Source organism: Manis javanica, chromosome 8 (genome assembly GCF_040802235.1).
Source record: "Manis javanica isolate MJ-LG chromosome 8, MJ_LKY, whole genome shotgun sequence".
Taxonomy (NCBI): Eukaryota; Metazoa; Chordata; class Mammalia; order Pholidota; family Manidae; genus Manis; species Manis javanica.
The window spans coordinates 63678157-63703075 of NC_133163.1; the positions used below are offsets into that span (position 1 = coordinate 63678157).

Consider the following 24919-nt stretch of genomic DNA (forward strand, 5'->3'; position numbering starts at 1 on the left):
GGAAACTTAGGTTGCTTCCATATCTTGGCTGTTGTAAGTAGTGCTGCTATAGACATAGGGGTGCATGTGTCTTTTTGAATCAGGGATCTTGTTTTCTTCGGGTAAATTCCTAGGCGTGGAATTCTTGGGTCAAATGGTATTTCTATTTTTAGTTTTTTGAGAAATGTCCATATTGCTTTGCACAATTGTTGAACTAATTCACATTCCCACCAGCAGTGTAGGACGTTTCCCCTTTCTCTGCATCCTTGCCAGTATTTGTTGTTTTTGTCTTTTGGATGTTGGCTATCCTAACTGATGTGAGGTGATATCTCATTGTGGTTTTAATTTGCATTTCCCTGATAATAAGCAATGAGGAGTATCTTTTCATGTGCCTGTTGGCCATCTGAATTTCTTCTTTAGAGAAGTGTCTGTTCATATTATCTGTCCATTTTTTAATTGGGTTATTCGCTCTTTGGGTGTTGAGCTGTGTGAGTTTTTCAGATGTTAATCCCTTGTTGGATATGTAATTTCCATATATATTTTCCCATACTGTAGTATGCCTTTTGTTCTACTGATGGTGTCCTTTGCTGTACAGAAGCTTTTTAGTTTCATGTAGTCCCACTTACTCATTTTTGCTTTTGTTTCTGTTGCCCAAGGAGATGTGTTCAGGAAAAAGTTGCTCATGTTTATATTCAAGAGATTTTTGCCTATGTTTTCTTCTATGAGTTTTATGGTTTCATGACTTACATTCAGGTCTTTGATCCATTTTGAGTTTACTTTTATGTATGGAGTTAAGACAACAATCCAGTTTCATTCTCTTACATGTAGCTGTCCAGTTTTGCCAACACCAGTTGTTGAAGAGGCTGTCATTTCCCCATTGTATATCCAAGAATCCTGACCGTATATGCTTGGGTTTATATCTGGGCTGTCTATTCTGTTCCATTGATCTATGGGTCTGTTCTTGTACCAGTACCAAATTGTCTTGATTACTGTGGGTTCGTAGTAGAGCTTGAAGTTGGGGAGTGTAATTCCCTCAGTTTTATTCTTCCTTCTCAGGATTGCTTTCGCTATTTGGGGTCTTTTGTGGTTCCATATGAATTTTAGAACTTTTTGCTCTAGTTTATTGAAGAATGCTGTTGGTATTTTGATAGGGATTGTATTGAATGTGTAGATTGCTTTAGGCAGGGTGGCCATTTTGACAGTATTAATTCTTCCTATCCGTGAGCACAGGATGTATTTCCAGTTATTGGTGTCTTCTTTAATTTCTCTCATGAGTGTTTTGTAGTTTTCAGGGTATAGGTCTTTCACCTCCTTGGTAAGGTTTATTCCTAGGTATTTTATTCTTTTTGTTGCAGTTGTGAATGGAATTGTTTTCCTAATTTCTCTTTCTGCTGGTTCATCATTAGTATATAGAAATGCAACAGATTTCTGTGTATTAATTTTGTATCCTGTAACTTTGCTGAATTCAGTTATTAGTTCTAGTAGTTTTGGGGTGGATTCTTTAGGGTTTTTATGTACAATATCATGTCATCTGCAAACAGTGACAGTTTAACTTCTTTGTTACCAGTCTGGATGCCTTTTATTTCTTAGTGTTGTCTGATTGCCGTGGCTAGGACCTCCAATACTATGTTGAATAAAAGTGGGGAGAGTGGGCATCCTTGTCTTGTTACTGATCTTGAAAAGCTTTCAGCTTTTTGCTGTTAAGTATGATGTTGGCTGTTGGGTTTGTCACATATGGCCTTTATTATGTTGAGGTACTTGGCCTCTACCCATTTTGTTGAGAGTTTTTGTCATGAATGGATGTTGAATTTTTCAAATGCTTTTTCAGCATCTATGGAGATGATCATGTGGTTTTTGTCCTTCTTTTTGTTGATGTGGAGGATGATGTTGATGTATTTTCTAATATTGTACCATCCTTGGATCCCTGAAATAAATCCTACTTGATAATGATGGATGATGTATTTGATGTATTTTTGAATTCGGTTTGCTAATATTTTGTTGAGTATTTTTGCATCTATGTTCATCAGGGATATTGGTCTGTAATCTTTTTTCGTGGTGTCTTTGCCTGGTTTTGGTATTAGAGTGATGCTGGCCTCATAGGAAGAGTTTGGAAGTATTCCCTCCTCTTATATTTTTTGGAGAATTTTGAGGATAGGTAGTAGCTCTTTAAATATTTGATAAAATTTTGCCATGAAGCCATCTGGGAGAGGACTTTTGCTCTTAGGTAGTTTTGTGATTACCAGTTTGATTAATTGCTGGTAATCAGTCTGTTTCTTCCTAGATTAGTTTTGGAAGGTTGTATTTTTCTAGAAAGTTGTTCATTTCTTCTAGGTTTTCCCATATATTGGCATATAATTTTTCATAGTATTCTCTAATAATTCTTTGTATTTCTGTGGTATCCATAGTGGTCTTTCCTTTCTCATTTCTGATTCTGCTTATTGTGTGTACACTCTCTTTTTTTCTTGATAAGTCTGGCTAGGGGTTTATCTATTTTGTTTTCTCAAAGAACCAGCTTCTGGTTTCAATAATTCTTTCTATTTTATTCTTCCCAATTTTATTTATTTCTGCTCTTATCTTTCCTATGTCCCTCCTTCTACTGCCTTTGGACCTCATTTGTTCTTTTTCTAATTTCATTGTGAGTTTAGACTGTTCATTTGGGATTGTTCTTTCTTGAGATAAGCCTGTATGGCTACGTACTTTCCTCTTATGAATTGCCTTCACTGCATCCCACAGATTTTGGGCTGTTGAGTTGTTGTTTTCAGTTATCTCCATATATTGCTTGATCTCTGTTTTTATTTGGTCATTGATCCATTGATTATTTAGGAGCATGTTGTTAAGCCTCCATGTGTTTGTGGGTTTCTTTTGTTTTCTTTGCATAGTTTATTTCTAGTTTCATACCTTTTTGATCTGAGAAGCTTGTTGGCACAACTTCATTCTTTTTGAATTTATTGAGGTTCTTTTTTTTTTGAGAGGGCATCTCATATTTATTGATCAAATGGTTGTTAACAACAATAAAATTCAGTATAGGAGGTCAATGCTCAATGTACAATATTGAGGTTCTTTTTATGGCCTAGTATGTGATCTGTTATGTAAAGTGTTCCATGTGCACTTAAGAAGAATGTGTATCTTGCTGCTTTTGGGTAGAGTGTTCTATAGATATTCGTTCGGTTCATCTGTTCTAATATATTATTCAGTGCCTCTGTCTCCTTACTTATTTTCTGTCTGGTTGATCTGTGTTTTGGTGTGAGTGGTGTGTTGAAGTCTCCTAAAATGAATGTGTTGCATTCTATTTCCCCCTTTAATTCTATTAATATTTGTTCTCGTATTTAGGTGCTCCTTTATTGGTGCATAGATATTTATAATGGTTATATTCTCTTGTTGAACTGACCCCTTTATCATTATGTAATGTCCTTCTTGGTCTCTTGTTACTTTCTTTGTTTTGAAGTCTATTTGGCTGATACAAGTACTGTAGCTCCTGCTCTTTTCTCATTATTATTTGCATGAAATATCTTTTTCCATTCCTTCACTTTCGGTCTGTGTATGTCTTTGGGTTTGAAATGGGTCTCTTGTAGGCAGCATAAAGATGGGTCTTGTTTTTTTTATCCATGTTGCAACTCTGTGGTTTTTGATTGGTGAATTCAGTCCATTTACATTTAGGGTGATTATCGATGGATATCTGTCATTGTAGGCTTTAGATTTGTGATTACCAAAGTTTCAAGGATAGCTTTCTTATTATCTAACAGTCTATTTTAAATTGCTTATTATGCTTATTACTCTTATTTCCAACACAACCTAAAGGTTCTCTTTTTTTTCCTCCCCTTCTTCTTCCTCCTCCACTCTTTATATATTAGGTGTCATATTCTGTTCTCTTTGTGTACCCCTTGACTAATGTGGTGAGTAGTTGATCTAATTTTGTATTTGCTTAGTGATTAAAATTGATCTACTACCTTTACTGTGGGTTTATTTTCTCTGATAACAGCTATTTAGCCTTTGGAACATTTCCATCTAGAGCAGTCCCTTTAAAGTATCTTGTAGAAATGGTTTAGTGGTGGTGAATCCCCTTAATTTTTGCTTACCTGAAAATTATTTAATCCCTGCTTCAAATTTAAATGATAATCTTGCTGCGCATAGTATTTTTGGTTGGAGGCCCTTTTGTTTCACTGCATTAAATATATCATGCCACTACCTTTTGGCCTGTAAGGTTTCTGCTGAGAAGTCTGCTGAAAGCCTGATGGAGTTTCCTTTATAAGGGATCTTTCTTCTCTCTCTGGCTGCTTTCAGTACTCTTTCCTTGTCCTTGATATTCACCATTTATTTACTATATTGTATTGGTGTTGTCTTCCTAGGGTTCCTTGTGTTGGTGATCTCTGCACTTCTATGACTGGAGTGATGTTTCTTTCCCCAGATGGAGGAAGTTTTCAACAATTATTTTCTCAAAAAGACTCTCTATCCTTTTTTCTCTCTCTTCTTCTGGTACCCTTATAATGTGAATATTGTTCCGTTTGGATTGGTTGCACAGCTCTCTTACTGTTCTTTAATTCTTAGAGATCCTTTTTTCTCTCTTTCTCGACTTCTTTGTTTTCCTGTTGTCTAATTTCTGTTTCATTTACTGTCTCCTCTACTTCATCTAATCTACTTTTAAATCCCTCAATTGTATGTTTCATTTCAGATACTGTATTTTTCAAAATTTCTCTTTGTTGAAGCCCTCCCTGAGATCTTAAATGTTTTTCTGTAGCTCTGTGAGCATGTTTATAATTTTTATTTTGAAATCTTTATCAAGAAAATTGGTGATTTCAGTTTCACTAAGCCCTCTTTCTGGAGTTTTTTTCTTGAATTTTTGTTTGGACCAAATTCCTCTGCCTCTTCATTTTTTTTTTTTTTTTTGTTTCTTATGAGATAATAGATTTGTGTAGGAGGCGCCCTCTAGTGCCCAGAAGCACAATTTCCTATGTGGAAGCCCCAGCTGTTGGCATGCAGTGGGTGTGGCACCTGTCTGCTTGTTTGTGTGTTTTGCTCTGGCCTGTTGCAATGGTGGGGGCACAGGTGAGTGGGACCAGTGCTTGCCAGGAGGAAAGAGCTCCCCAGCTGGCCCAAAATAGGGCTGAGTAGTTTGGGGGTTCTCTTCCTGCCTATCTGGAAGTAAAGTTTGAATTTACTGCTGGCCAGCAGGTCACATACCACTGTGGGGAGTCTCCAGGCTGTGCTATCAGCAAAGGGAATGGAGTGTCTGAAGCTCCTGAGGGCTCCCAACCTGTTGGGCTGAGGGGAAGTATTGTCCACCTGACCTTTTCCTAAACAGAGAGCACTGTGCACTTCTTGTCCCTCTGGTGCCTGTCTCACTGCTGGAAAGTCTTTCACAGTGTCCATTCTGCTTTCTTTCTCAGGGTGGCTGGTAGAATGTGCCTGTTCTCCACAGGCGGCTGGGATCTCTGTCTCTCTGAGTGTTCTGCCATCTCTGTTGTCCAGTCCCACCAATCACCAGGGCACCATGCAATGTAGGCTTGTGTTCCTGTCACAGATTTCCAGGGCTAGGTGTTCAGGGTCCTGGGCTTCTCCTAACCTACTCTGTTCCTCTTCCTCCCCCTGTGGGCCGGGGTAGGAGGAGGGCTTGGGTCTCACTGGATCGCAGCTTTGTCACTTTACCCTTTTCTGTAGGTTCTTCTCTTTTTCACCAGATGGAGGTGGTCATTTCTGCAGTCTTCAGGTTGATTTCAGGCCTAGTTGTATTTGCTGTATTTTCATGTTCTGTGTGATTTTTGGAGGAGGTTTTTGCCTTGCCTTCCTACACCACCATCTTTTTTTTCCCCCAGAATATTTTTTGGTCTTTTCTTTTTTTTTGAGAGGGCATCTCTCATATTTATTGATCAAATGGTTGTTAACAACAATAAAATTCAGTATAGGGGGGTCAATGCTCAATGTACAATCATTAATCCATCTCAAGCCTAATTTTCATCAGTCTCCAATCTTCTGAAGCATAACGAACAAGTTCTTACATGGTGAACGAATTCTTACATAGTGAATAAGTTCTTACATGGTGAACAGTACAAGGGCATTCATCACAGAAACTTTTGGTTTTGATCACGCATTATGACCTATAAATAATCAGGTCAAATATGAATATTCGTTTGATTTTTATACTTGATTTATATGTTGATCCCACATTTCTCCCTTTATTATTATTATTATTTTTATTTTTTTATTTTTTTATTTTTTTGAGAGGGCATCTCTCATATTTATTGATCAAATGGTTGTTAACAACAACAAAATTCAGTATAGGGGGGTCAACGCTCAATGTACAATCATTAATCCATCTCAAGCCTAATTCTCGTCAGTCTCCAATCTTCTGAAGCATAACGAACAAGTTCTTACATGGTGAACGAATTCTTACATAGTGAATAAATTCTTACATGGTGAACAGTACAAGGGCATTCATCACAGAAACTTTCGGTTTTGATCACGCATTATGACCCATAAACAATCAGGTCAAATATGAATACTCGTTTGATTTTTGTACTTGATTTATATGTTGATCCCACATTTCTCCTATTATTATTATTATTTTTATTTTTAATAAAATGCTGAAGTGGTAGGTAGATGCAAGATAAAGGTAGAAAACATAGTTTAGTGCTGTAAGAGGGCAAATGTAGATGATCAGATGATCAGGTGTGTGCCTATGGACTAAGTATTAATCCAGGCTAGACAAGGGCAGCAAGACATCCACGGATGCAGAAGATTTCTCTCAAAGCAGGGGGGGTGAGGTTCTGAGCCTCACCTCTGTTGATCCCCAAATTCTCACCTGATGGCCCCCCTGCGACTGTGCCTGTCTTAGGTTGTTCCTCCATTGAGGAATCTTACCCGTCTCTGGCTAACCAGTCATCTTCCGGGGCCATACAGGGAAATGTAAAGTTGGTAAGTGAGAGAGAAGCCATATTGTTTGCAAAGGTTAGCTTTTTACTTCTTTGCAGATTTATGCCCTGTGGCTTCTATGCCCAGCACTTATCTCGAGGTATCTTTACCACCTGGAGGAATTATGATACTCGGTAAATTTGATATGAGGCACGAATTCTATTTAAGGGTTGTACTTAGGAAGGAAGAAGAAAAGCTATAGAGGTAGCATAAGGAAGAAAACATGGGAGGATTGATTATTTCTTTGACATATCTTCTTGTAGAGTACCTTAAGTATGTATAGGTTTTAAACTACTAACTAATTTGCACACACATATTAACATAATAGGAATATGGTGACATAAACAAAGCAAATCTATAATTACCAGCCGTCTCCAGTGAAGCCAAGAAAACCATTTAGGCACCCTAGGCATTTGTGAAAATTAGTCTATGATATGATGGATATTGTCCAACTGTACTTGAACAGTCTGAGAGAAATCAGACAAATTGAAGCAACCCATTTCTGGGATCTGTTCACATCCCATATGTTCTTTTAACCGTAGATAGTCTATAGTCATAAGATTTTGGAGTGCTACAACTTGCACCCCTCCCAACTCCTGGTTGAGTTCCAACAGTACAGATCCGGTCAAATTCTTTGTCTCACTGTATGCACATGCCAGCCTAGACATCTCCCTCCTTATTCCAATGGCATGTCCAGGAAACGGTGGGGTGGATGCAGCCACAACCGCAGCATCGCCCGGATCCCTGTGGAGGCTTTTTGATGATCATCCCCCGGCACGAGTCCTCCAGAGAGTGCTGATGCCGGAAGCTCCTCCTCATATCGTATCTTAGTTCATTTTCTGGGTATCCAAGCTAGGCCTTGATCTTCTGCATAGAAACAAACAGACCCTTTGCTCACACTTTGACATGCCCTCTATACCACTCTGCAGAACTCATTGGAGGTCGGCACACAGGGACTGCTTTTTTTTTTTTTTTTTTATTTAGAGAAAGGAATATTATCAGAAAAGAGTACCTCCATAGCTGATCATCTGACACCCTTTAAGTGATCAACATTAAGGATATTTAAAGCATGCGTTGATCTTTGATTTACCAATAGTTTTATCCTATCAAGGAGTAATCCCCCTTTTCTTTCTTTCTTTTTTTTTTTTTTAATTTTTAATCTACACTTACATGAAGAGTACTATGTTTACTATGCTCTCCCCTATATCAGGTCCCCCCTAACAACCACATTATGGTTACTGTCCATCAGCTTAGCAAAATGTAGAATCCCTACTTGTCCTCTCTGTATTGTGCAGCCCACCCTCCCCTTTCTCCCTACCCCCCAATGCATGCTAATCTTAATACCCCCCTTCTTCTTCCCCCTCCTTATCCCTCCCTGCCCACCCATCCTCCCAGTTCCTTTCCCTTTGGTACCTGTTAGTCCATTTTTGGGTTCTGTAATTCCGCTGCTGTTTTGTTCCTTCAGTTTTTCCTTTGTTCTAATACTCCTCAGATGAGTGAAATCATTTGGTATTTCTCTTTCTCTGCTTGGCTTATTTCACTGAGCATCATACTCTCCAGCTCCATCCATGTTGCTGCAAATGGTTGGATTTTTCCACTTCTTATGGCTGAGTAGTATTCCATCGTGTATATGTACCACATCTTCTTTATCCATTCATCTACCGATGGACATTTAGGTTGCTTCCAATTCTTGGCTATTGTAAATAGTGCTGCGATAAACATAAGGGTGCATCTGTCTTTCTCAAACTTGAGTGCTGCATTCTTAGGGTAAATTCCTAGGAGTGGAATTCCTGGGTCAAATGGTAGGTCTGTTTTGAGCATTTTGATGAACCTCCATACTGCTTTCCACAATGGTTGAACTAATTTACATTCCCACCAGCAGTGTAGGAGGGTTCCCCTTTCTCCACAGCCTCTCCAACATTTGTTGTTGTTTGTCTTTTGGATGGCAGCTATCCTTACTGGTGTGAGGTGATACCTCATTGTAGTTTTAATTTGCATTTCTCTGATAATTAGCAATGTGGAGCATCTTTTCATGTGTCTCTTGCCCATCTGTATTTCTTTTTTAGAGAACTGTCTGTTCAGTTCCTCTGCCCATTTTTTAATTGGGTTATTTGTTTTTTGTTTGTTGAGGCGTGTGAGCTCTTTATATATTCTGGATGTCAGGCCTTTATCGGATCTGTCATTTTCAAATATATTCTCCCATACTGTAGGGTTCCTTTTTGTTCTATTGATGGTGTCTTTTGCTGTACAGAAGCTTTTCAGCTTAATGTAGTCCCACTTGGTCATTTTTGCTCTCGTTTTCCTTGCCCAGGAAGATATGTACAAGAAGAGGTCACTCATGTTTATGTCTAAGAGGTTTTTGCCTATGTTTTTTTCCAAGAGTTTAATGGTTTCATGACTTACATTCAGGTCTTTGGTCCATTTTGAGTTTACCTTTGTATATGGGGTTAGACAATGGTCCAGTTTCATTCTCCTACATGTGGCTGTCCAGTTTTGCCAGCACCATCTGTTGAAGAGACTGTCTTTTTGCCATTGTATGTCCATGGCTCCTTTATCAAATATTAATTGACCATATATGTTTGGGTTAATTTCTGGAGTCTCTAATCTGTTCCACTGGTCTGTGGCTCTGTTCTTGTGCCAGTATCAAATTGTCTTGATTACTATGGCTTTGTAGTAGAACTTGAAGTTGGGGAGTGAGATCCCCCCTACTTTATTCTTCTTTTTCAGGATTGCTTTGGGTATTCGGGGTCTTTGGTGTTTCCATATGAATTTTTGACTTATTTGTTTCAATTCATTGAAGAATGTTGCTGGTAATTTGAGAGGGATTGCATCGTCTGTGTATTGCTTTGGGCAGGATGGCCATTTTGACGATATTAATTCTTCCTAGCCATGAGCATGGGATGAGTTTCCATTTGTTAGTGTCCCCTTTAATTTCTCTTAAGTGTGACTTGTAGTTTTCAGGGTATAGGTCTTTCACTTCTTTGGTTAGGTTTATTCCTAGGTATTTTATTCTTTTTGATGCAATTGTGAATGGAATTGTTTTCCTGATTTCTCTTTCTATTGATTCATTGTTAGTGTATAGGAAAGCTACAGATTTCTGTGTGTTAATTTTGTATCCTGGAACTTTGCTATATTCTGATATCAATTCTAGTAGTTTTGGAGTGGAGTCTTTAGGGTTTTGTATGTACAATATCATGTCATCCGCAAATACTGACAGTTTAACTTCTTCTTTACCAATCTGGATTCCTTGTATTTCTTTGTTTTGTCTGATTGCCGTGGCTAGGACCTCCAGTACTATGTTAAATAACAGTGGGGAGAGTGGGCATCCCTGTCTTGTTCCCGATCTCAGAGGAAATGCTTTCAGCTTCTCGCTGTTCAGTATAATGCTGGCTGTGGGTTTATCATATATGGCCTTTATTATGTTGAGGTACTTGCCCTCTATTCCCATTTTTGCTGAGAGTTTTTATCATGAATGGATGTTGAATTTTGTCGAATGCTTTTTCAGCATCTATGGAGATGATCATGTGGGTTTTGTCTTTCTTTTTGTTGATGTGGGATGATGTTGATAAATCTTTGAATGTTGTACCATCCTTGCATCCCTGGGATGAATCCCACTTGGTCATGGTGTATGATCCTTTTGATATAGTGTTGAATTCTGTTTGCTAATATTTTATTGAGTATTTTTGCATCTACATTCATCAGGGATATTGGTCTGTAATTTTCTTTTTTGGTGGGGTCTTTGCCTGGTTTTTGTTTTAGGGTGATGTTGGCTTCATAGAATGAGTCTGGGAGTATTCCCTCTTCTTCTATTTTTTGGAACACTTTAAGTAGAATGGGTATTATGTCTTCTCTGTGTGTCTGATAAAATTCCGAGGTAAATCCGTCCGGCCCTGGGGTTTTGTTCTTGGGTAGTTTTTTGATTACCGTTTCAATTTCTTTGCTCGTAATTGGTTTGTTTAACTTTTGTGTTTCTTCCTTGGTCAGTCTTGGGAGGTTGTATTTTTCTAGGAAGTTGTCCATTTCTTCTAGGTTTTCCAGCTTGTTGGCATATAGGTTTTCATAGTAGTCTTTAATAATTCTTTGTATTTCTGTGGAGTCTGTGGTGATTTTTCCATTCTCATTTCTGATTCTGTTGATTTGTGTTGATTCTCTTTTTCTCTTAATAAGTTTGGCTAGAGGCTTATCTATTTTGTTTATTTTCTCAAAGGACCAGCTCTTGGTTTCGTTGATTTTTGCTATTGTTTCATTCTTCTCAATTTTGTTTATTTCTTCTCTGATCTTTATTATGTCCCTCCTTCTGTTGACTTTAGGCCTCATTTGTTCTTCTTTTTCCAGTTTCGATAATTGTGATGTTAGACTATTCATTTGGGATTGTTCTTCCTTCTTCAGGTGTGCCTGGATTGCTATATACTTTCCTCTTAAGACTGCTTTCGCTGCGTCCCACAGAAGTTGGGGCTTAGTGTTGTTGTTGTCATGTGTTTCTATGTATTCCTTGATCTCTATTTTGATTTGCTCATTGATCCATTTATTATTTAGTAGCAAGTTGTTAAGCCTCCATGTGTTTGTGAGCCTTTTTGTTTTCTTTTTGGAATTTAATTCTACTTTTATACCTTTATGGTCTGAAAAATTGGTTGGTAGAATTTCAGTGTTTTGGAATTTACTGAGGCTCTTTTTGTGAGCTAGTATGTGGTCTATTATGGAGAATGTTCCATGTGCACTTGAGAAGAATGTATATCCTGTTGCTTTTGGATGTAGAGTTCTATAGATGTCTATTAGGTCCATCTGTTCTAGTGTGTTGTTCAGTGCCTGTGTGTCCTTACTTATTTTCTGCCCGGTGGATCTATCCTTTGGGGTGAGTGGTGTGTTGAAGTCTCCTAAAATGAATGCATTGCAGTCTGTTTCCCTCTTTAGTTCTGTTAGTATTTGTTTCACATATGCTGGTGCTCCTGTATTGGGTGCATATATATTTAGAATGGTTATATCCTCTTGTTGGACTGTGCCCTTTATCATTATGTAGTGTCCTTCTTTATCTCTTGTTACTTTCTTTGTTTTGAAGTCTATTTTGTCTGATATTAGTACTGCAACCCCTGCTTTCTTCTCACTGTTGTTTGCATGAAATATGTTTTTCCATCCCTTGACTTTTAGTCTATGCTTGTCTTTGGGTTTAAGGTGAGTTTCTTGTAAGCAGCATATAGATAGGTCTTGCTTTTTTATCCATTCTATTACTCTGTGTCTTTTGATTGGTGCATTAAGTCCATTTACATTTAGGGTGACTATTGAGAGATATGTACTTATTGCCATTGCAGGCTTTCGATACGTGGTTACCAAAGGTTCAAGGTTAGCTTCTTTAGTATCTTACTGCCTAACTTAGCTCACTTATTGAGCTGTTATGTACACTGTCTGGAGATTCTTTTCTTCTCTCCCTTCTTATTCCTCCTCCTCCCTTCTTGATATGTTGGGTGTTTTGTTCTGTGCTCTTTTTAGGAGTGCTCCCTTCTAGAGCAGTTCCTGTAGGATGCCCTGTAGAGGTGGTTTGTGGGAGGCAAATTCCCTCAGCTTTTGCTTGTCTGGGAATTGTTTAATCCCGCCATCATATTTAAATGATATTCGTGCTGGATACAGTATCCTTGGTTCAAGGCCCTTGTGTTTCATTGCATTAAGTATATCATGCCATTCTCTTCTGGTCTGTAGGGTTTCTGTCGAGAAGTCTGATGTTAGCCTGATGGGTTTTCCTTTATAGGTGACCTTTTTCTCTCTAGGTGCCTTTAAAACTCTTTCTTTGTCCTTGATCCTTGCCATTTTAATTATTATGTGTCTTGGTGTTGTCCTCCTTGGATCCTTTCTGTTTGGGGTTCTGTGTAATTCCGTGGTCTGTTCGATTATTTCCTCTTGCAGTTTGGGGAAGTTTTCAGCAATTATTTCTTCAAAGAGACTTTCTATCCCTTTTCCTCTTTCTTCTTCTTCTGGTACCCCTATAATACGAATATTATTCCTTTTGGATTGGTCACATAGTTCTCTTAGTGTTGTTTCATTACTGGAGATCCTTTTATCTCTCTCTGTGTCAGCTTCTATACATTCCTGTTCTCTGGCTTCTATTCCTTCAATGGCCTCTTGCATCTTATCCATTCTGCTTATAAATCCTTCCAGGGATTGTTTCACTTCTGTGATCTCCTTCGTGACATCTGTGATCTCCCTCCGGACTTCATCCCATTGCTCTTGCATTTTTCTCTGCATCTCCGTCAGCATGTTCATGATTTTTATTTTGAATTCTTTTTCAGGAGGACTGGTTAGGTCTGTCTCCTTCTCAGGTGTTGTGTCTTTGATCTTTGTCTGCCTGTAGTTTTGCCTTTTCATGGTGATAGAGATAGTTTGCAGAGCTGGTACAAGTGACCGCTGGAAGAGCTTCCCTTCTTGTTGGTTTGTGGCTTTCCTCTCCTGGGACAATAGCGACCTCTTGTGGCTTATGCCTGTCAGCTGTGCACAGACAGGGCTTCTTCTACCTGCCCGTTTGCTATGGAGTTTATCTCTGCTGTTGCTGTGGGCGTGGCCTGTCTGGGGCTGCTCCTCCAAAGTGGTGGAACCCCGTTGTAGGGGGAGCGGCTGGGATGCTATTTATCTCCGTAAGGGGCCTCTGTGCTCCCTGTTGCCCAGGGGGTTAGAATGCCCAGAGATCCCCAGATTCCCTGCCTCTGGTCTAAGTGTCCTGTCCTGCCCCTTTTGGACTTCCAAAAAGCACTCTCCAAACCAAAGCAACAACAGCAACAATGAGAGAGGGAACAGAAAAAAAAATAAATAAATAAAGCGGAAAAAACACGTGATTTTTTTTTTCTCTTTCCTTTTTTGTTTTTTTTTCTTTTCCCTCAGGCGCTGGTCCCAGGCACCCGCTCACCGGTCCTGCTGCTCTGCCTCCCTATCACCGGGGTCCCTGTCTCTTTAAGGCTTCCAAAAAGCACTCGCCAAAAAAGTGAGATAAAGGGGAAAAATGCGCGATTTCCTCCGTCCTCGGGTGCCCGTCTCAGGCACCCGCCCTATGGTCCCGCAGGGAAAAACACGAGATATTCTTTGACCTCAGGCGCCGGTCCCAGGCACCTGCTCACCGGTCCCGCCACCCTGCCTCTCTAGCACCGGGGTCCCTGTCCCTTTAAGGCTTCCAAAAAGCCCTCGCCAAAAAGAGAAAGAAAAAAAAAAAAGGGGAAAAACGCTGGTCTCACCATCCGCCCACCGGTCCCGCAGGGAAAAATGCGCGATATTCTTTGTCCTCAGGCACTGGTCCCAGGCACCCGCTCACCGTTCCTGCTGGTCTGCCTCCCTAGCACCGGGGTCCTTGTCCCTTTAAGGCTTCCAAAAAGCCCTCGCCAAAAAGAGAGAAAAAGGGGAAAAATGCGCGATTTCCTCCGTTCTCAGGCGCCGGTCTCAGGCACCCGCCCGCCGGTCCCGTAGGGAAAAACGCGCGAAAATCTTTGTCCTCAGGCGCTGGTCCCAGGCACCCGCTCACTGGTCCCACCGCCCTGCCTCCCCAGCAACGGGGTCCCTGTCACTTTAAGGCTTCCAAAAAGCACTCGCCAGAAAGAGAAGAAAAAAGGGGAAAAACGTGTGATTTCCTCCGTCCTCGGGCGCCGGTCTCAGGCACCCACCCTCCGATCCCGCAGGGAAAAACACGGGATATTCTTTGACCTCAGGCGCTGGTCCCAGGCACCTGCTCACCGGTCCCGCCGCCGTGCCTCCCTACCACCGGGGTCCCTGTCCCTTTAAGGCTTCCAAAAAGCACTCGCCAAAAAGAGAAAAAAAAAGGGCAAAAACGTGCGATTTCCTCAGTCCTCAGGCGCCGGTCTCAGGTACCTGCCCTCCAGTCCCGTAGGGAAAAACATGCGATAATCTTTGTCCTCAGGCGCCGGTCCCAGGCACCCGCTCACCGGTCCCGCCGCCCTGCCTCCCTAGCAATGGGGTCCCTGTCCCTTTAAGGCTTCCAAAAAGCACTCGCCAAAAAAAAAAAAAAAAAACCGCTCCGGTTTCTGTCCACCCGCTGGGAGCCGGGGGGAGGGGCGCTCGGTTCCCGCCGGACTGGGGCTTGTATCTTACCCCCTTCGCAAGGCGCTGGGTTCTTGCAGGTGTGGATGTGGTCTGGATGTTGTCCTGTGTCCTCTGGTCTCTATTTTAGGAAGAGCTTTCTTTGTTATATTTTCATGGCTCTATGTGTTTTTGGGAGGAGATTTCCACTGCTCTACTCACGCTGCCATCCTGGCTCTGCCCTCATGGTCTTTTTAACTTTACAAATTTGATTTTTAAAATTTGAGGTGAAATTCACATAACAAATGAACCATTTTAAAGTGAACAATTCAGTCACATTTAGTATATTCATTGTTGTGCAACCACCACCTCTATTTAATTTCAAAGCATTTTCATCATCCCAAAGGGAAACTCCATATTCCTTTTCAAATTTGATTTTACAAGGGCTAGTTTGTTATAAAACTAAAAGCTAGGCAACTTAATGCCATCACCCAGCACACTTCCCTAACCTGTGCTTCAGAATCACCTGGGGAGAATGAAATGCAAACTCTTGACTCTAGAAGGTTTTGATTCAGCTAAAGTAGGGAACAGAAATCTATATTTTTCAAATTCAGAGGGATTTTAAGGTTGTGTGGGTTTTTGTACACCACCTTTTAGCCTTCATTCACTTACTTTGTCCTTTTTCCTTCCCCAGTTCCAGCTGTGCACTGCTTCCTCCAACTGCCCCTTATGTTTATTTAATGAATATTTTTTGATCACCTACAGTGGGAAATGAACATTTTAAATGCTGTAAGTGATATTGAGATAGTCAAGGAACTTACAGAGTAGTTCCTGATTCTGGAAACAGAATTTGTCAGTGAAGTATTTTCATTGTTATATAATCTTGAGAAGAAACAACATTTTATTGACTTACATTCCTGCATCAAGCAGTAATTGCCTTTTTTTGTCATTAATCTCATAGTTTTGAGCAGCTCACTTTTTTTTTATTAAGGTATTATTGACATACACTCTTATGAATGTTTCACATGAAAAACAATGGTTACTACATTCACCCATATTAGTAATTGCCTTTTAAGACCACAGAAACCAACTTGAAATAATAAATCTAACTACATTTCAAGCATAAAGAAGGCAATGATCATGTATATCTTACTCAGTGCTGTATCTGAAGCATCTTGCACATTGTTAAATGGGCACTCAGTAAGTATCTATGAATGAATGAGTAAGTTACTTTCATTGGGTTTGAGTTTGTAATTTGCTAAGCACTGGAGGTATTTAACAATTATAAAATATGTGCTACATGTTTTCCGTATTTTTTCCATCACAAACATTTAAATAATTTAGGAAGTAATGCCAAATGATTTGTCTTTTGTTCAGTTTTCAGTAGTTTACTATAAGGCCCATTTAAGAATACATACTTTTATACTTCAGTGCTTCATAAGTACATACCTGTTTTATTTTTTTAATCAGCAAATATTTATTAAGCACTTAGTATATGCCGATACTGTTCTAGGCTCTTGAAATGTAACAGGAAACAAAACACAAAAATCCTTAGGCACTTAGAACTCACTTGCTTGTTTTTAAATGTAGCTTTATTGTGTTTTTTAAATTAATGGACTAATTTTTAGCATAGTTTCAGATTTACAGGAAAATTGGGTTGATAATACAGAGTTCCCATGTACCCTACCCACTGTCTACACACACACAGTTTCCCCTATTAACATCTTACATTAATGTTTGTCACAATTAACAAACTAGTATTGATATATTATTATTATCTAAAGTCCATACTTACTCATATTTTCTTAGTTTTTATCAAATGTCCATTTACTGTCCCAAGAGTCCATCCAGGATACCACATTACATTTATTTGTCATGTCTCTCCAGGCTCTTCTTGGCTGGGACAGTTTCTCAGATTTTCCGTGGTTTTGATGAACTTAACAGTTTTGAAGAACACTGGTCAGGTATATTATGAAGGTTCCTCTATTAGAATTTGTCTGATTTTTTTTTTCTAATTAGACTGGAATTACAGGTTTTTGGGAGGAAGACCACAGAGGTAAGGTGCCGTTTTCATCACATTGTATCAAGGGCAGATATTATCAACATGACTCATCTCTTCTGATGTTGACCTTGGCCACCTGGCTGAGGTAGTGTTTGTCAGGCTTTACTATAAAGTTACTCTTTTCTCCACTGTTCTATACTGTACTCTTTGGAAAGATGTCACTTTCTGCAGCCCAGGCTTAAGGAGCAGGCAGTGAAATTATTTGGAGTTCTGTATAGGAGATTTGTTCTCCCCCATTTATTTATTTAGTCATCTGTATCAGCATGGACTCATGTATATTTATTTATACTTTGGGTTATAATCTAATACTACTTTATTTTGTTGCTCTAATGGTTTTGTCTTTGGCCATGGGGAGCTCTTTTAGTTGGCTTCTGGGCTTCTTTGACTTAACTACCTCATTGGCTGCTTTTTTTTTTTTTTTTCAGCACGTTTTACCTTCTGGTGCTGAGGGCTCTCCAGATTCATCTTGTGTATACCCCATTCCTAAAAGCAGCCATGTCTCCAAGGAGTACTGCCTGCTTCTTTTTATTGGAGAGTGGCATAGAAATCAAGATCTGGCATTAATATGCATTTCCCCCACTTTTTTCCTGTTCTAGCTATCATGGCTTTGGAATACAGAGGCCACGTCAACAACAGCAGCCTGTTCCAAATAGTGACGCTGTCTTGAATTGCCCTGCCTGCATGACCACACTGTGTCTTGATTGCCAAAGGTAACAGATGTATAACAACATATGTACACACAAAACAAAAACCAACTTGGCAGTCCTCTGTTTAAATCAGAAATAGACTTTTGAGGTACTAGGGAATTCTGATAAAGTTCTGTCCTTATGTATCCTTGGTGCTACTTGACTAATCTTTATGCAGATAATTTTGGTTATTCATAGTTCTGTTGCAAGTAGCTTTTCTAATAAGCACTTGCCAGTGCTGACAAGGATTTAGTGAAACTGCATATATGATGTGACTGACATAATATCTCAAATATACTTTTTAAAATTGTTATAAAATACATGTAACATGAAATTTACTATTTTAACCATTTTTAAAAACTGGTTGCTGAAGAGTACTTCATTTATTATCAGCTACACCAGTTAAAAACATGTAAATCTTTTCCCAGCTTTTCTGATATAATTGACATATAATGCATACATTTAAGGTATACAACATTGATGATTTGATATTTGAATATAGTGCAAAATGATTAGTATAATATTAGTTAACACATTTATCACCTCACATAGTTACTTTTTTTTCCTGGTGGGGACTTTTTAAGATTTACTTTCAGCAACTTTCAAGTATGTAATACAGTATTATTAACTATTAATAGTAAGTTAATTAGTACTATTAACAATATAGTGCTGTACATTATTCATCTTATAACTGGCAATTTATATCCTTTGACCACCTTTACCCATCCATCATCTCTCCCCAACCTCCAATCTACTTGCTTCAGTTTTTTAGATTCCACTTATAAGCAAGATCATATAGTACTTGTCTTTCTCTGTCTGACTTATTTCACTTAGCATAATGCTTTCAAGTTCATCCATAAGATGAACTTGCCAAAGAAATGGCAAGATTTCTTTCTTTTTTATGGCTGAATAGCATTCCATCATATTATGTATGTATGTATATATGTGTGTGTGTACATACATGCACACACACACCCCCATACCCTATTTTCTTATTCCATTCACCTGTTGATGGTCCGTTAGGTTGTTTCCACCTCTTGACTTTTCTAAATAATTCTGCAGTAGGGTTTGGGGAGGAAGACCATAGAGATAAGTGTCATTTTTATTACATACCAAAGGCACAAACTATCAGCATAGTTTATGACTGTTACTGTTGACCTTGATCACCTGGCTGAGGTAGGGATGTGGATATCTCTTTGAGTTAGTGGTTTAATTTCCTTTAGGTATATATCCAAGAAGCAAAATTACTAAATCATGTGGTAGTTCTATTTTTAATTTTTCAGGAGCTTCCATGTTGTTTTCCAGAGTGGTTGCACTAATTTACATTCCCACCAACAGTGCACAAGGGTTCCCTTTTCTCCACAGCCTCCCCACCACATGTTATTTCTTGTCTTTTTGATATAACCATTTTTAACAGGTGTGAGGTGATACCTCATTTTGGTTCTGATTTGCATTGCCCTGATGGTTAGTAATTTTGATCATCTTTTCATGTACCTGTTAACCATTGTATGCCTTTTTGGAAAAATATCTATTCAGGTCCTTTCCCATTTTTTTATCAGAGTGTTTGCTTTTTTGCTGTTGAGTTATATGAGTTCCTTCTATATTTTGGATATTAACTATATCAGCTATATGATTTATAAATATTTTCTCCCATTCTGTAGATTGCCTTTTCATTCTGTTGATTGTTTCTTTGCTATACAAAAGCTTTTTACTTTGATGTAGTCCTGCTTGTTTATTTTTGCTTTTGTTACCTGTGCTTTTGGTGTCAAATCCAAAAAATCATTGCCAAGACCTATGTCAAAGAGCTTTTTCTCTTGTGTTTTCCAGTTTTCTATTTCAAGTCTTACATTTAAGTCTTTAATCCATTTCAAGTTAATTTTTCTGAGTGATGTAAGGTAGGGGTCCAGTTTCATTCTTTTGCATGTGAATTCTTGATTTTGCCAAGACCATTTATTGAAGAGACTGTTTTCTGGCTCCCTTGTCAAATACTAGTTGAAGATATATGCATAGGTTTTTTTCTGGACTCTTGATTCTGTTTGATTTGTGTGTCTGTTCTTAATGCCAATCCCATAATGTTTTTATTACTGTAGCTTTGTAGTATCTAGTTTGAAATCTGGAAGTGTGATGCCTCCAGATTTGTTCTTGTTTCTCAGGATGGGCCATTTGGGGTCTGTTGTGGTTCCATACAAATTGTAGAATTTTTTTTTTCTATTTCTGTGGAAAATGCCGTTGGAATTCTGATAGAAATTGCAATGAATCTATAGATGGCTTTGGGTAGTATGGGCATTTTAATAATATTAATTCTTCTGATCCATGAGCACAATATCTTTTATTAGTGTTTTCTTCAATTTCTTGCTTTAGTGTCATAGTTTTTATGTATAGATCTTTCACCTCCTTGGTTAAATTTATTCCTAGTATTTTATTTTGCTTGCTATTGTGAAACAGATCCTTGATTTCTTTTCAGATAGTTGTTGTTAATGTATAGAAGCGTAGATTTTTTTTTGTATTGATATTGTGTCCTGTAACTTTTCTGAATTCATTTATTAATTCTTTTTTTGTTGGAGTCTTTAGAATTTTAGACATACAAGAGCATGTCATCTGCAAACAGAGACACTTTTACTTCTTCCTTTCCTGTTTGGATACCTTTTATTTCTTGTGTGATTGCTCTGACTAGGATTTCAGTACTGTGTTGAATAGGAGTAGAGAGAGGGTGGGCATTCTTGCCATGATCCCTATTTTAACCATTTAAAGTGTATAATTTGGGGCTCTCTTGTCCCCTCCTGGAGTGAGCCAGGAGCTCTATTCTCTCACTTTATTTCTAAATAAGCCTGTACCTTGCTCTCCTACCTTGAGTGTTTGTGAAGCTCATTCTTCGGCTTTGTGAACAAGAACCCCAGTATCATCTTCGGGGGCTTGTCTGGGATAACTTTGGAGAAATATCCGTATTTCCTTATGTCAACTGTCTTACAAAGCCATAAAACAATAGAAATGGAACCCAAGATAGATGCGCCCATCTCCTGAGGCCTCTCAAACCAGCACTGATGAAGACCTAACTGCACCCCTCACTGTGTCCCCTCTCAGCATGAAGCAGTCTGGTCGTCATCGCCTTTCCTTAGCAGCAGCTAGGGTCTCCATCTGTAGAGGGGGGATTGAGGCAGGGACCGTGGGTGTAGTCAGAGTAGGGTGAGGGCCTCCGGGAAAAGCAGGGTGGAATATTTACAGTCAGAACAATGTAACAATGGGCAAAGAAGTCCCTACTGAAACTCTGTGCTAAGCATTATGCAAAGTCAAGGAAGGTCACACTAATTCTTGAGGGTAAAGATACAGACATCTTCAGTGAGATCAGTTAAAGGTCAAAAGGCCAGGAGCAACTTGGCCTGGAATGTTTGAGTGTTCTGCAAGGGTATCAGCATAACCCGTGAGTCTGCTGTCAGCCCTAGCAATCAGACTATGACCCAGCCCACCTTGAGGACAGGACAGGTGGTACAAGTCCACACCCCTAAGCCTTTTTTTTTGATGTTCTCGAAAAATCCTCAACTGCCTATAAAACCCCCTAGACAACGCACCACTATGGGCTCTCTTGTCCCCTCCTGGTGTGAGCCAGGAGCTGTATTCTCTCACTTTATTTCTAAATAAAAGCCTGTATCGTGCTCCTCTAAAAAAAAAAAAATTAAAGTGTATGATTCATTGACATTAACTGTATATACAATATCATGCAGCCATCACCACTATCCATTTACAGAACTTTTTTGTTATTGCTAACAGAAACTACCCATTGCACAGTAATTTCCCATTTTCCAACCTCACCTGCCCTTTCCTTTTCAGATTGTTCACTGCTAGTGTATAGAATATGCAACAGATTTTTTTGTGTTGATTTTGTACTCTGCAACTCTGCTGAATTAGTTTATTAATAGTTCTAGTAGTTCTTTTTTTTGTGTGTGTGTGTATAATCTTTAGAGTTTTCTGCATATAAGATCATGTCATCTGTGAACTAGGATAATTTTACTTCTTTCCAATTTGGATGCCTTTTATTTCTCTTACCTTTTGTTCTGATTAGAATTTTGAGGAATTATGTTTAGTACAAGTGGTGAAAGCAGGCATTTTTGTTTTCTTCCTGATCTTAGAGGAGAAATTTTAAGTCTTTCATCGAGTGTGATGTTTAGCTATGTGTTTTTCATATATGACCTTGAGGAAGTTACCTTCTATTCCTGGTCTGTTGGTGTTTTTATCATGAAAGGGTGTTGAATTTTGTCACATGCTTTTTATGCACCAATTGAGGTGGTCATATGTTTTTTTTTGCCTTTTTCTGGTGGCCTTATAAATGCCTAGCTACCCCATGTTCTGAATCAAGTTAACTGAAAGTAAGTGATGGTTTTAAGTGGTTGATTTGTTCTAGGAACTAATGAGAAGCCAGATATAACTTAGTCTTACTAGCTAGTTTGAGGTTTCTGATCACGTGTAGCAATTAATTTTTGTACTCTCAATAGGAACTGTAGCTTTTTAAAGTAAAAATTGATACATAGAGTATATTTATGAAATTAAAAAGTGAAATCCCTTTGTATTTAAGTTTTTTCTCTTCCAAATTAAACTGTGTTAGGGTTCCTATGCTCAAAAGAAGTTGCTTCATAATCTAACAGCAGATATGGGCCTTGGTAAAAATTGTGTTTCATATTAATACAGAATTCCAGTACAATGGAGTAAGAATTAAAATTTTATAGTCTTACCTGAAGAAGCACCAACTTGCATAGTCTAAATTCCTGGTGGTCGTGGTGGTGGTGGTGATGGTGGAGATGAACATTTGGAACTACTGAAGGCATAACTTGAGTTCACTGATAGATAATTTCTGTTGCATGAGGTTTAAGGGGAAGAAAAAAGAAGCAACTCACTAAGTGGGAGAAAGAAGTAGGAAAATCTTAAGTGTAGGAGGAGAATAAAGGAATTGTTGCATATTCTTTAGACTGCTGGAGTAAAGCCAGGAGTGGACATTATAAAGTCAGAAGCTCTTTAAGCTTTTAAAACTATATATAGCTTTTGCTAAAATGGTGACCAGAATAGCACAACCTATAAAAAGAGGAGGGCAGAGTCTCAGGACACAATGAAAAACAACAGTCAAAGATTATTTAAATGTTATCTCTCAAGTTTCCAACAACTTTTCTTGTCTTATAAGTTTGAGGAGCAAATAATTTTTTTTCTGAGATAAAAGTTACTTTTAAAGTAGTAGAAAAGAGGATTATATTCATTCCTTACACTGTTATCTATTAACAAATTTCCTCCTATTCTTAAAGTAGCTCTTAAAATTTTAAATTTCACATTTTGTTCCCATGTCTTTGGTTGGTATTTCAGTAAGTTTTTGATGTTTTCAAATTTATGTTAATGGATAATAGAACATACATCTGAATTCTTCATTTCTTTTCCTCTTAGGCATGAATCATATAAAACTCAATATAGAGCAATGTTTGTGATGAATTGTTCTGTAAACAAAGAGGAGATTCTAAGATACAAAACCCCTGAGAAAAGGAAGAAAAGGAGAGGCTACAAGAAGATGAGGCCTAACCACGAAGATACTGCAGAGCAGGCAGAGACAGAGGGGGAAGAAATCTACCACCCAGTCATGTGCACTGAGTGTTCCACTGAAGTGGCAGTCTATGACAAGGATGAAGTCTTCCATTTTTTCAACGTTTTAGCAAGCCATTCCTAAATAGCTAAGTTGGCATTTAATTACCCAATATTGTATATAAACAAATAAGGAGTTATTTTCCCCCTGCCTGTTCATATCATGTGACATATTCTAAGAGGTTGAGGAAGCAGTGTTTTATCTTTTATCTTTTTCAAAGAGAACGGGTATCAAACTTCATTCCTCTGTCTCCTTTAAAAAAAATTTTCACCAGCTCTGATGGAGCTCCTTATTCATTCCCTTTCTGATGAACATTTGGAAACTGGGGAGCTTTTTATTTATTAAAGCTCTTTAGAATTAAAATGTTCTGGAGTTATAAGTAATCTTTGTTTCAGAGTGTTATTTTCATTTTTATTTTTTATATATCCTTGGTGTGATTAAACTAGGAACTATTTCCTGACTTCTGCCTGTATTGTTTTTGCTAAAGAGGATCTTTATTTCCCTTCCACTAGGAGGGAGGACACTATTTAGTTACTGTTATCATTACACTCAGTTAGTGTAGCTGGGTGCCTTGAGTAACTGACATAGGTCTTTCCCTAAAAGGATGTACAATATTCTAACCTTAATGAGTTAACATAGTAAAACAGAAATTTATGGTGAGGAAGAACCACCTTAGACTTAAAAATCCTGTTGCTGCTTCATGGCTCTACCATTTATTCTGGCACTTATGTTGCCAGCAACCATGGCATGTGTTTTTTTTTCTTCTCTCGCTATAAATACTGTAAAAATCATTAATGGCAGCTTGGAGGAAATTGCAAGGAGGAGTGGGCATCTGTACATTTAGCTTTTTAAAAGAATGGTATGATTGGACTGTTTCCAAAAACAGTATTAGGAAACTCAGGGTGCTCTTGTTACTGTGATAGAGTAGAAAGAAGTCAGGAAATATGCTTTAGTTCAGGCTCCACCATGCTAATCTTGGGCAAGTTTGTTTCTTTGAGTCCCCATTTTTTCATCTATAAAATGAAAAGATTGGACTAGAGCTCAAGGCTCAACAGAGCTTGAGGGGGACCTCTACATACTCCTTTAGAGAAGGCTACACCTCCAGAAGAGAAAATGTGTCCTTTTTACAACCTGCTTTCTGTACTTTTTAAAGCTATATGTAAGGAGAGCTGTAACAGTGGTGGTGTGTTTGTACAGATTGGTGGAGGCAGAAAGATGATCAAGAATTTGCTTCTAGGAATTTCCAGTGTCTTAATAGCATACTTGGTAATTTTTATAATATGCTGATATCTCTCTGATTGGAAACATATATATATATACCTCTGGATGTTTCAACATATTGCCAAGTGATACGTTACAGAATAACAGTACTAGTCTATTTTTTTAAATCTTGTATTTGTCATATAGTTTTGCATGATCTCTCTACCTTACTGTCATTGCAAATGCTACTTTCTCCCAGATCCCACAACCATCTCTCCATTGTATCTGTATTTCCTTATCAGTGGGAGGTTCTCAATAATCATATGTAAGATCATCTGGAGCAGATTTTAAAAAAGCATAGTGTTGGGTCCCTCAGAATGTGACTCACTAATTAAAACGAGGCAGGAAATCAGTGTATTAGGATGCAGTTTATGATAATAATAACATAAAGGAGGTGGACAGAAC

The 24919-nt window shown here is 38.5% G+C and overlaps 1 protein-coding gene across 6 annotated transcripts in view; it reads left to right on the forward strand.

Moving 5' to 3' along the window:
• EAPP (E2F associated phosphoprotein) overlaps window positions 1–23637 on the forward strand; it is a 38785-nt gene extending 15148 nt beyond the window's left edge. For 3 of the 6 annotated variants that reach the window (XM_037004109.2, XM_037004111.2, XM_037004110.2), the window contains exons 5-6: window positions 17551–17664; window positions 23062–23637. In XM_037004109.2, coding sequence (XP_036860004.2) covers window positions 17551–17664; window positions 23062–23338 — 391 coding nt within the window. In that variant the 3' untranslated portion in view covers window positions 23339–23637. The remainder of the gene's footprint in view (window positions 1–17550; window positions 17665–23061) is intronic. The other 3 variants (XM_073211368.1, XM_073211369.1, XM_073211370.1) reach the window with 1 other exon arrangement.
• Window positions 23638–24919: the final 1282 nt, after the last annotated feature.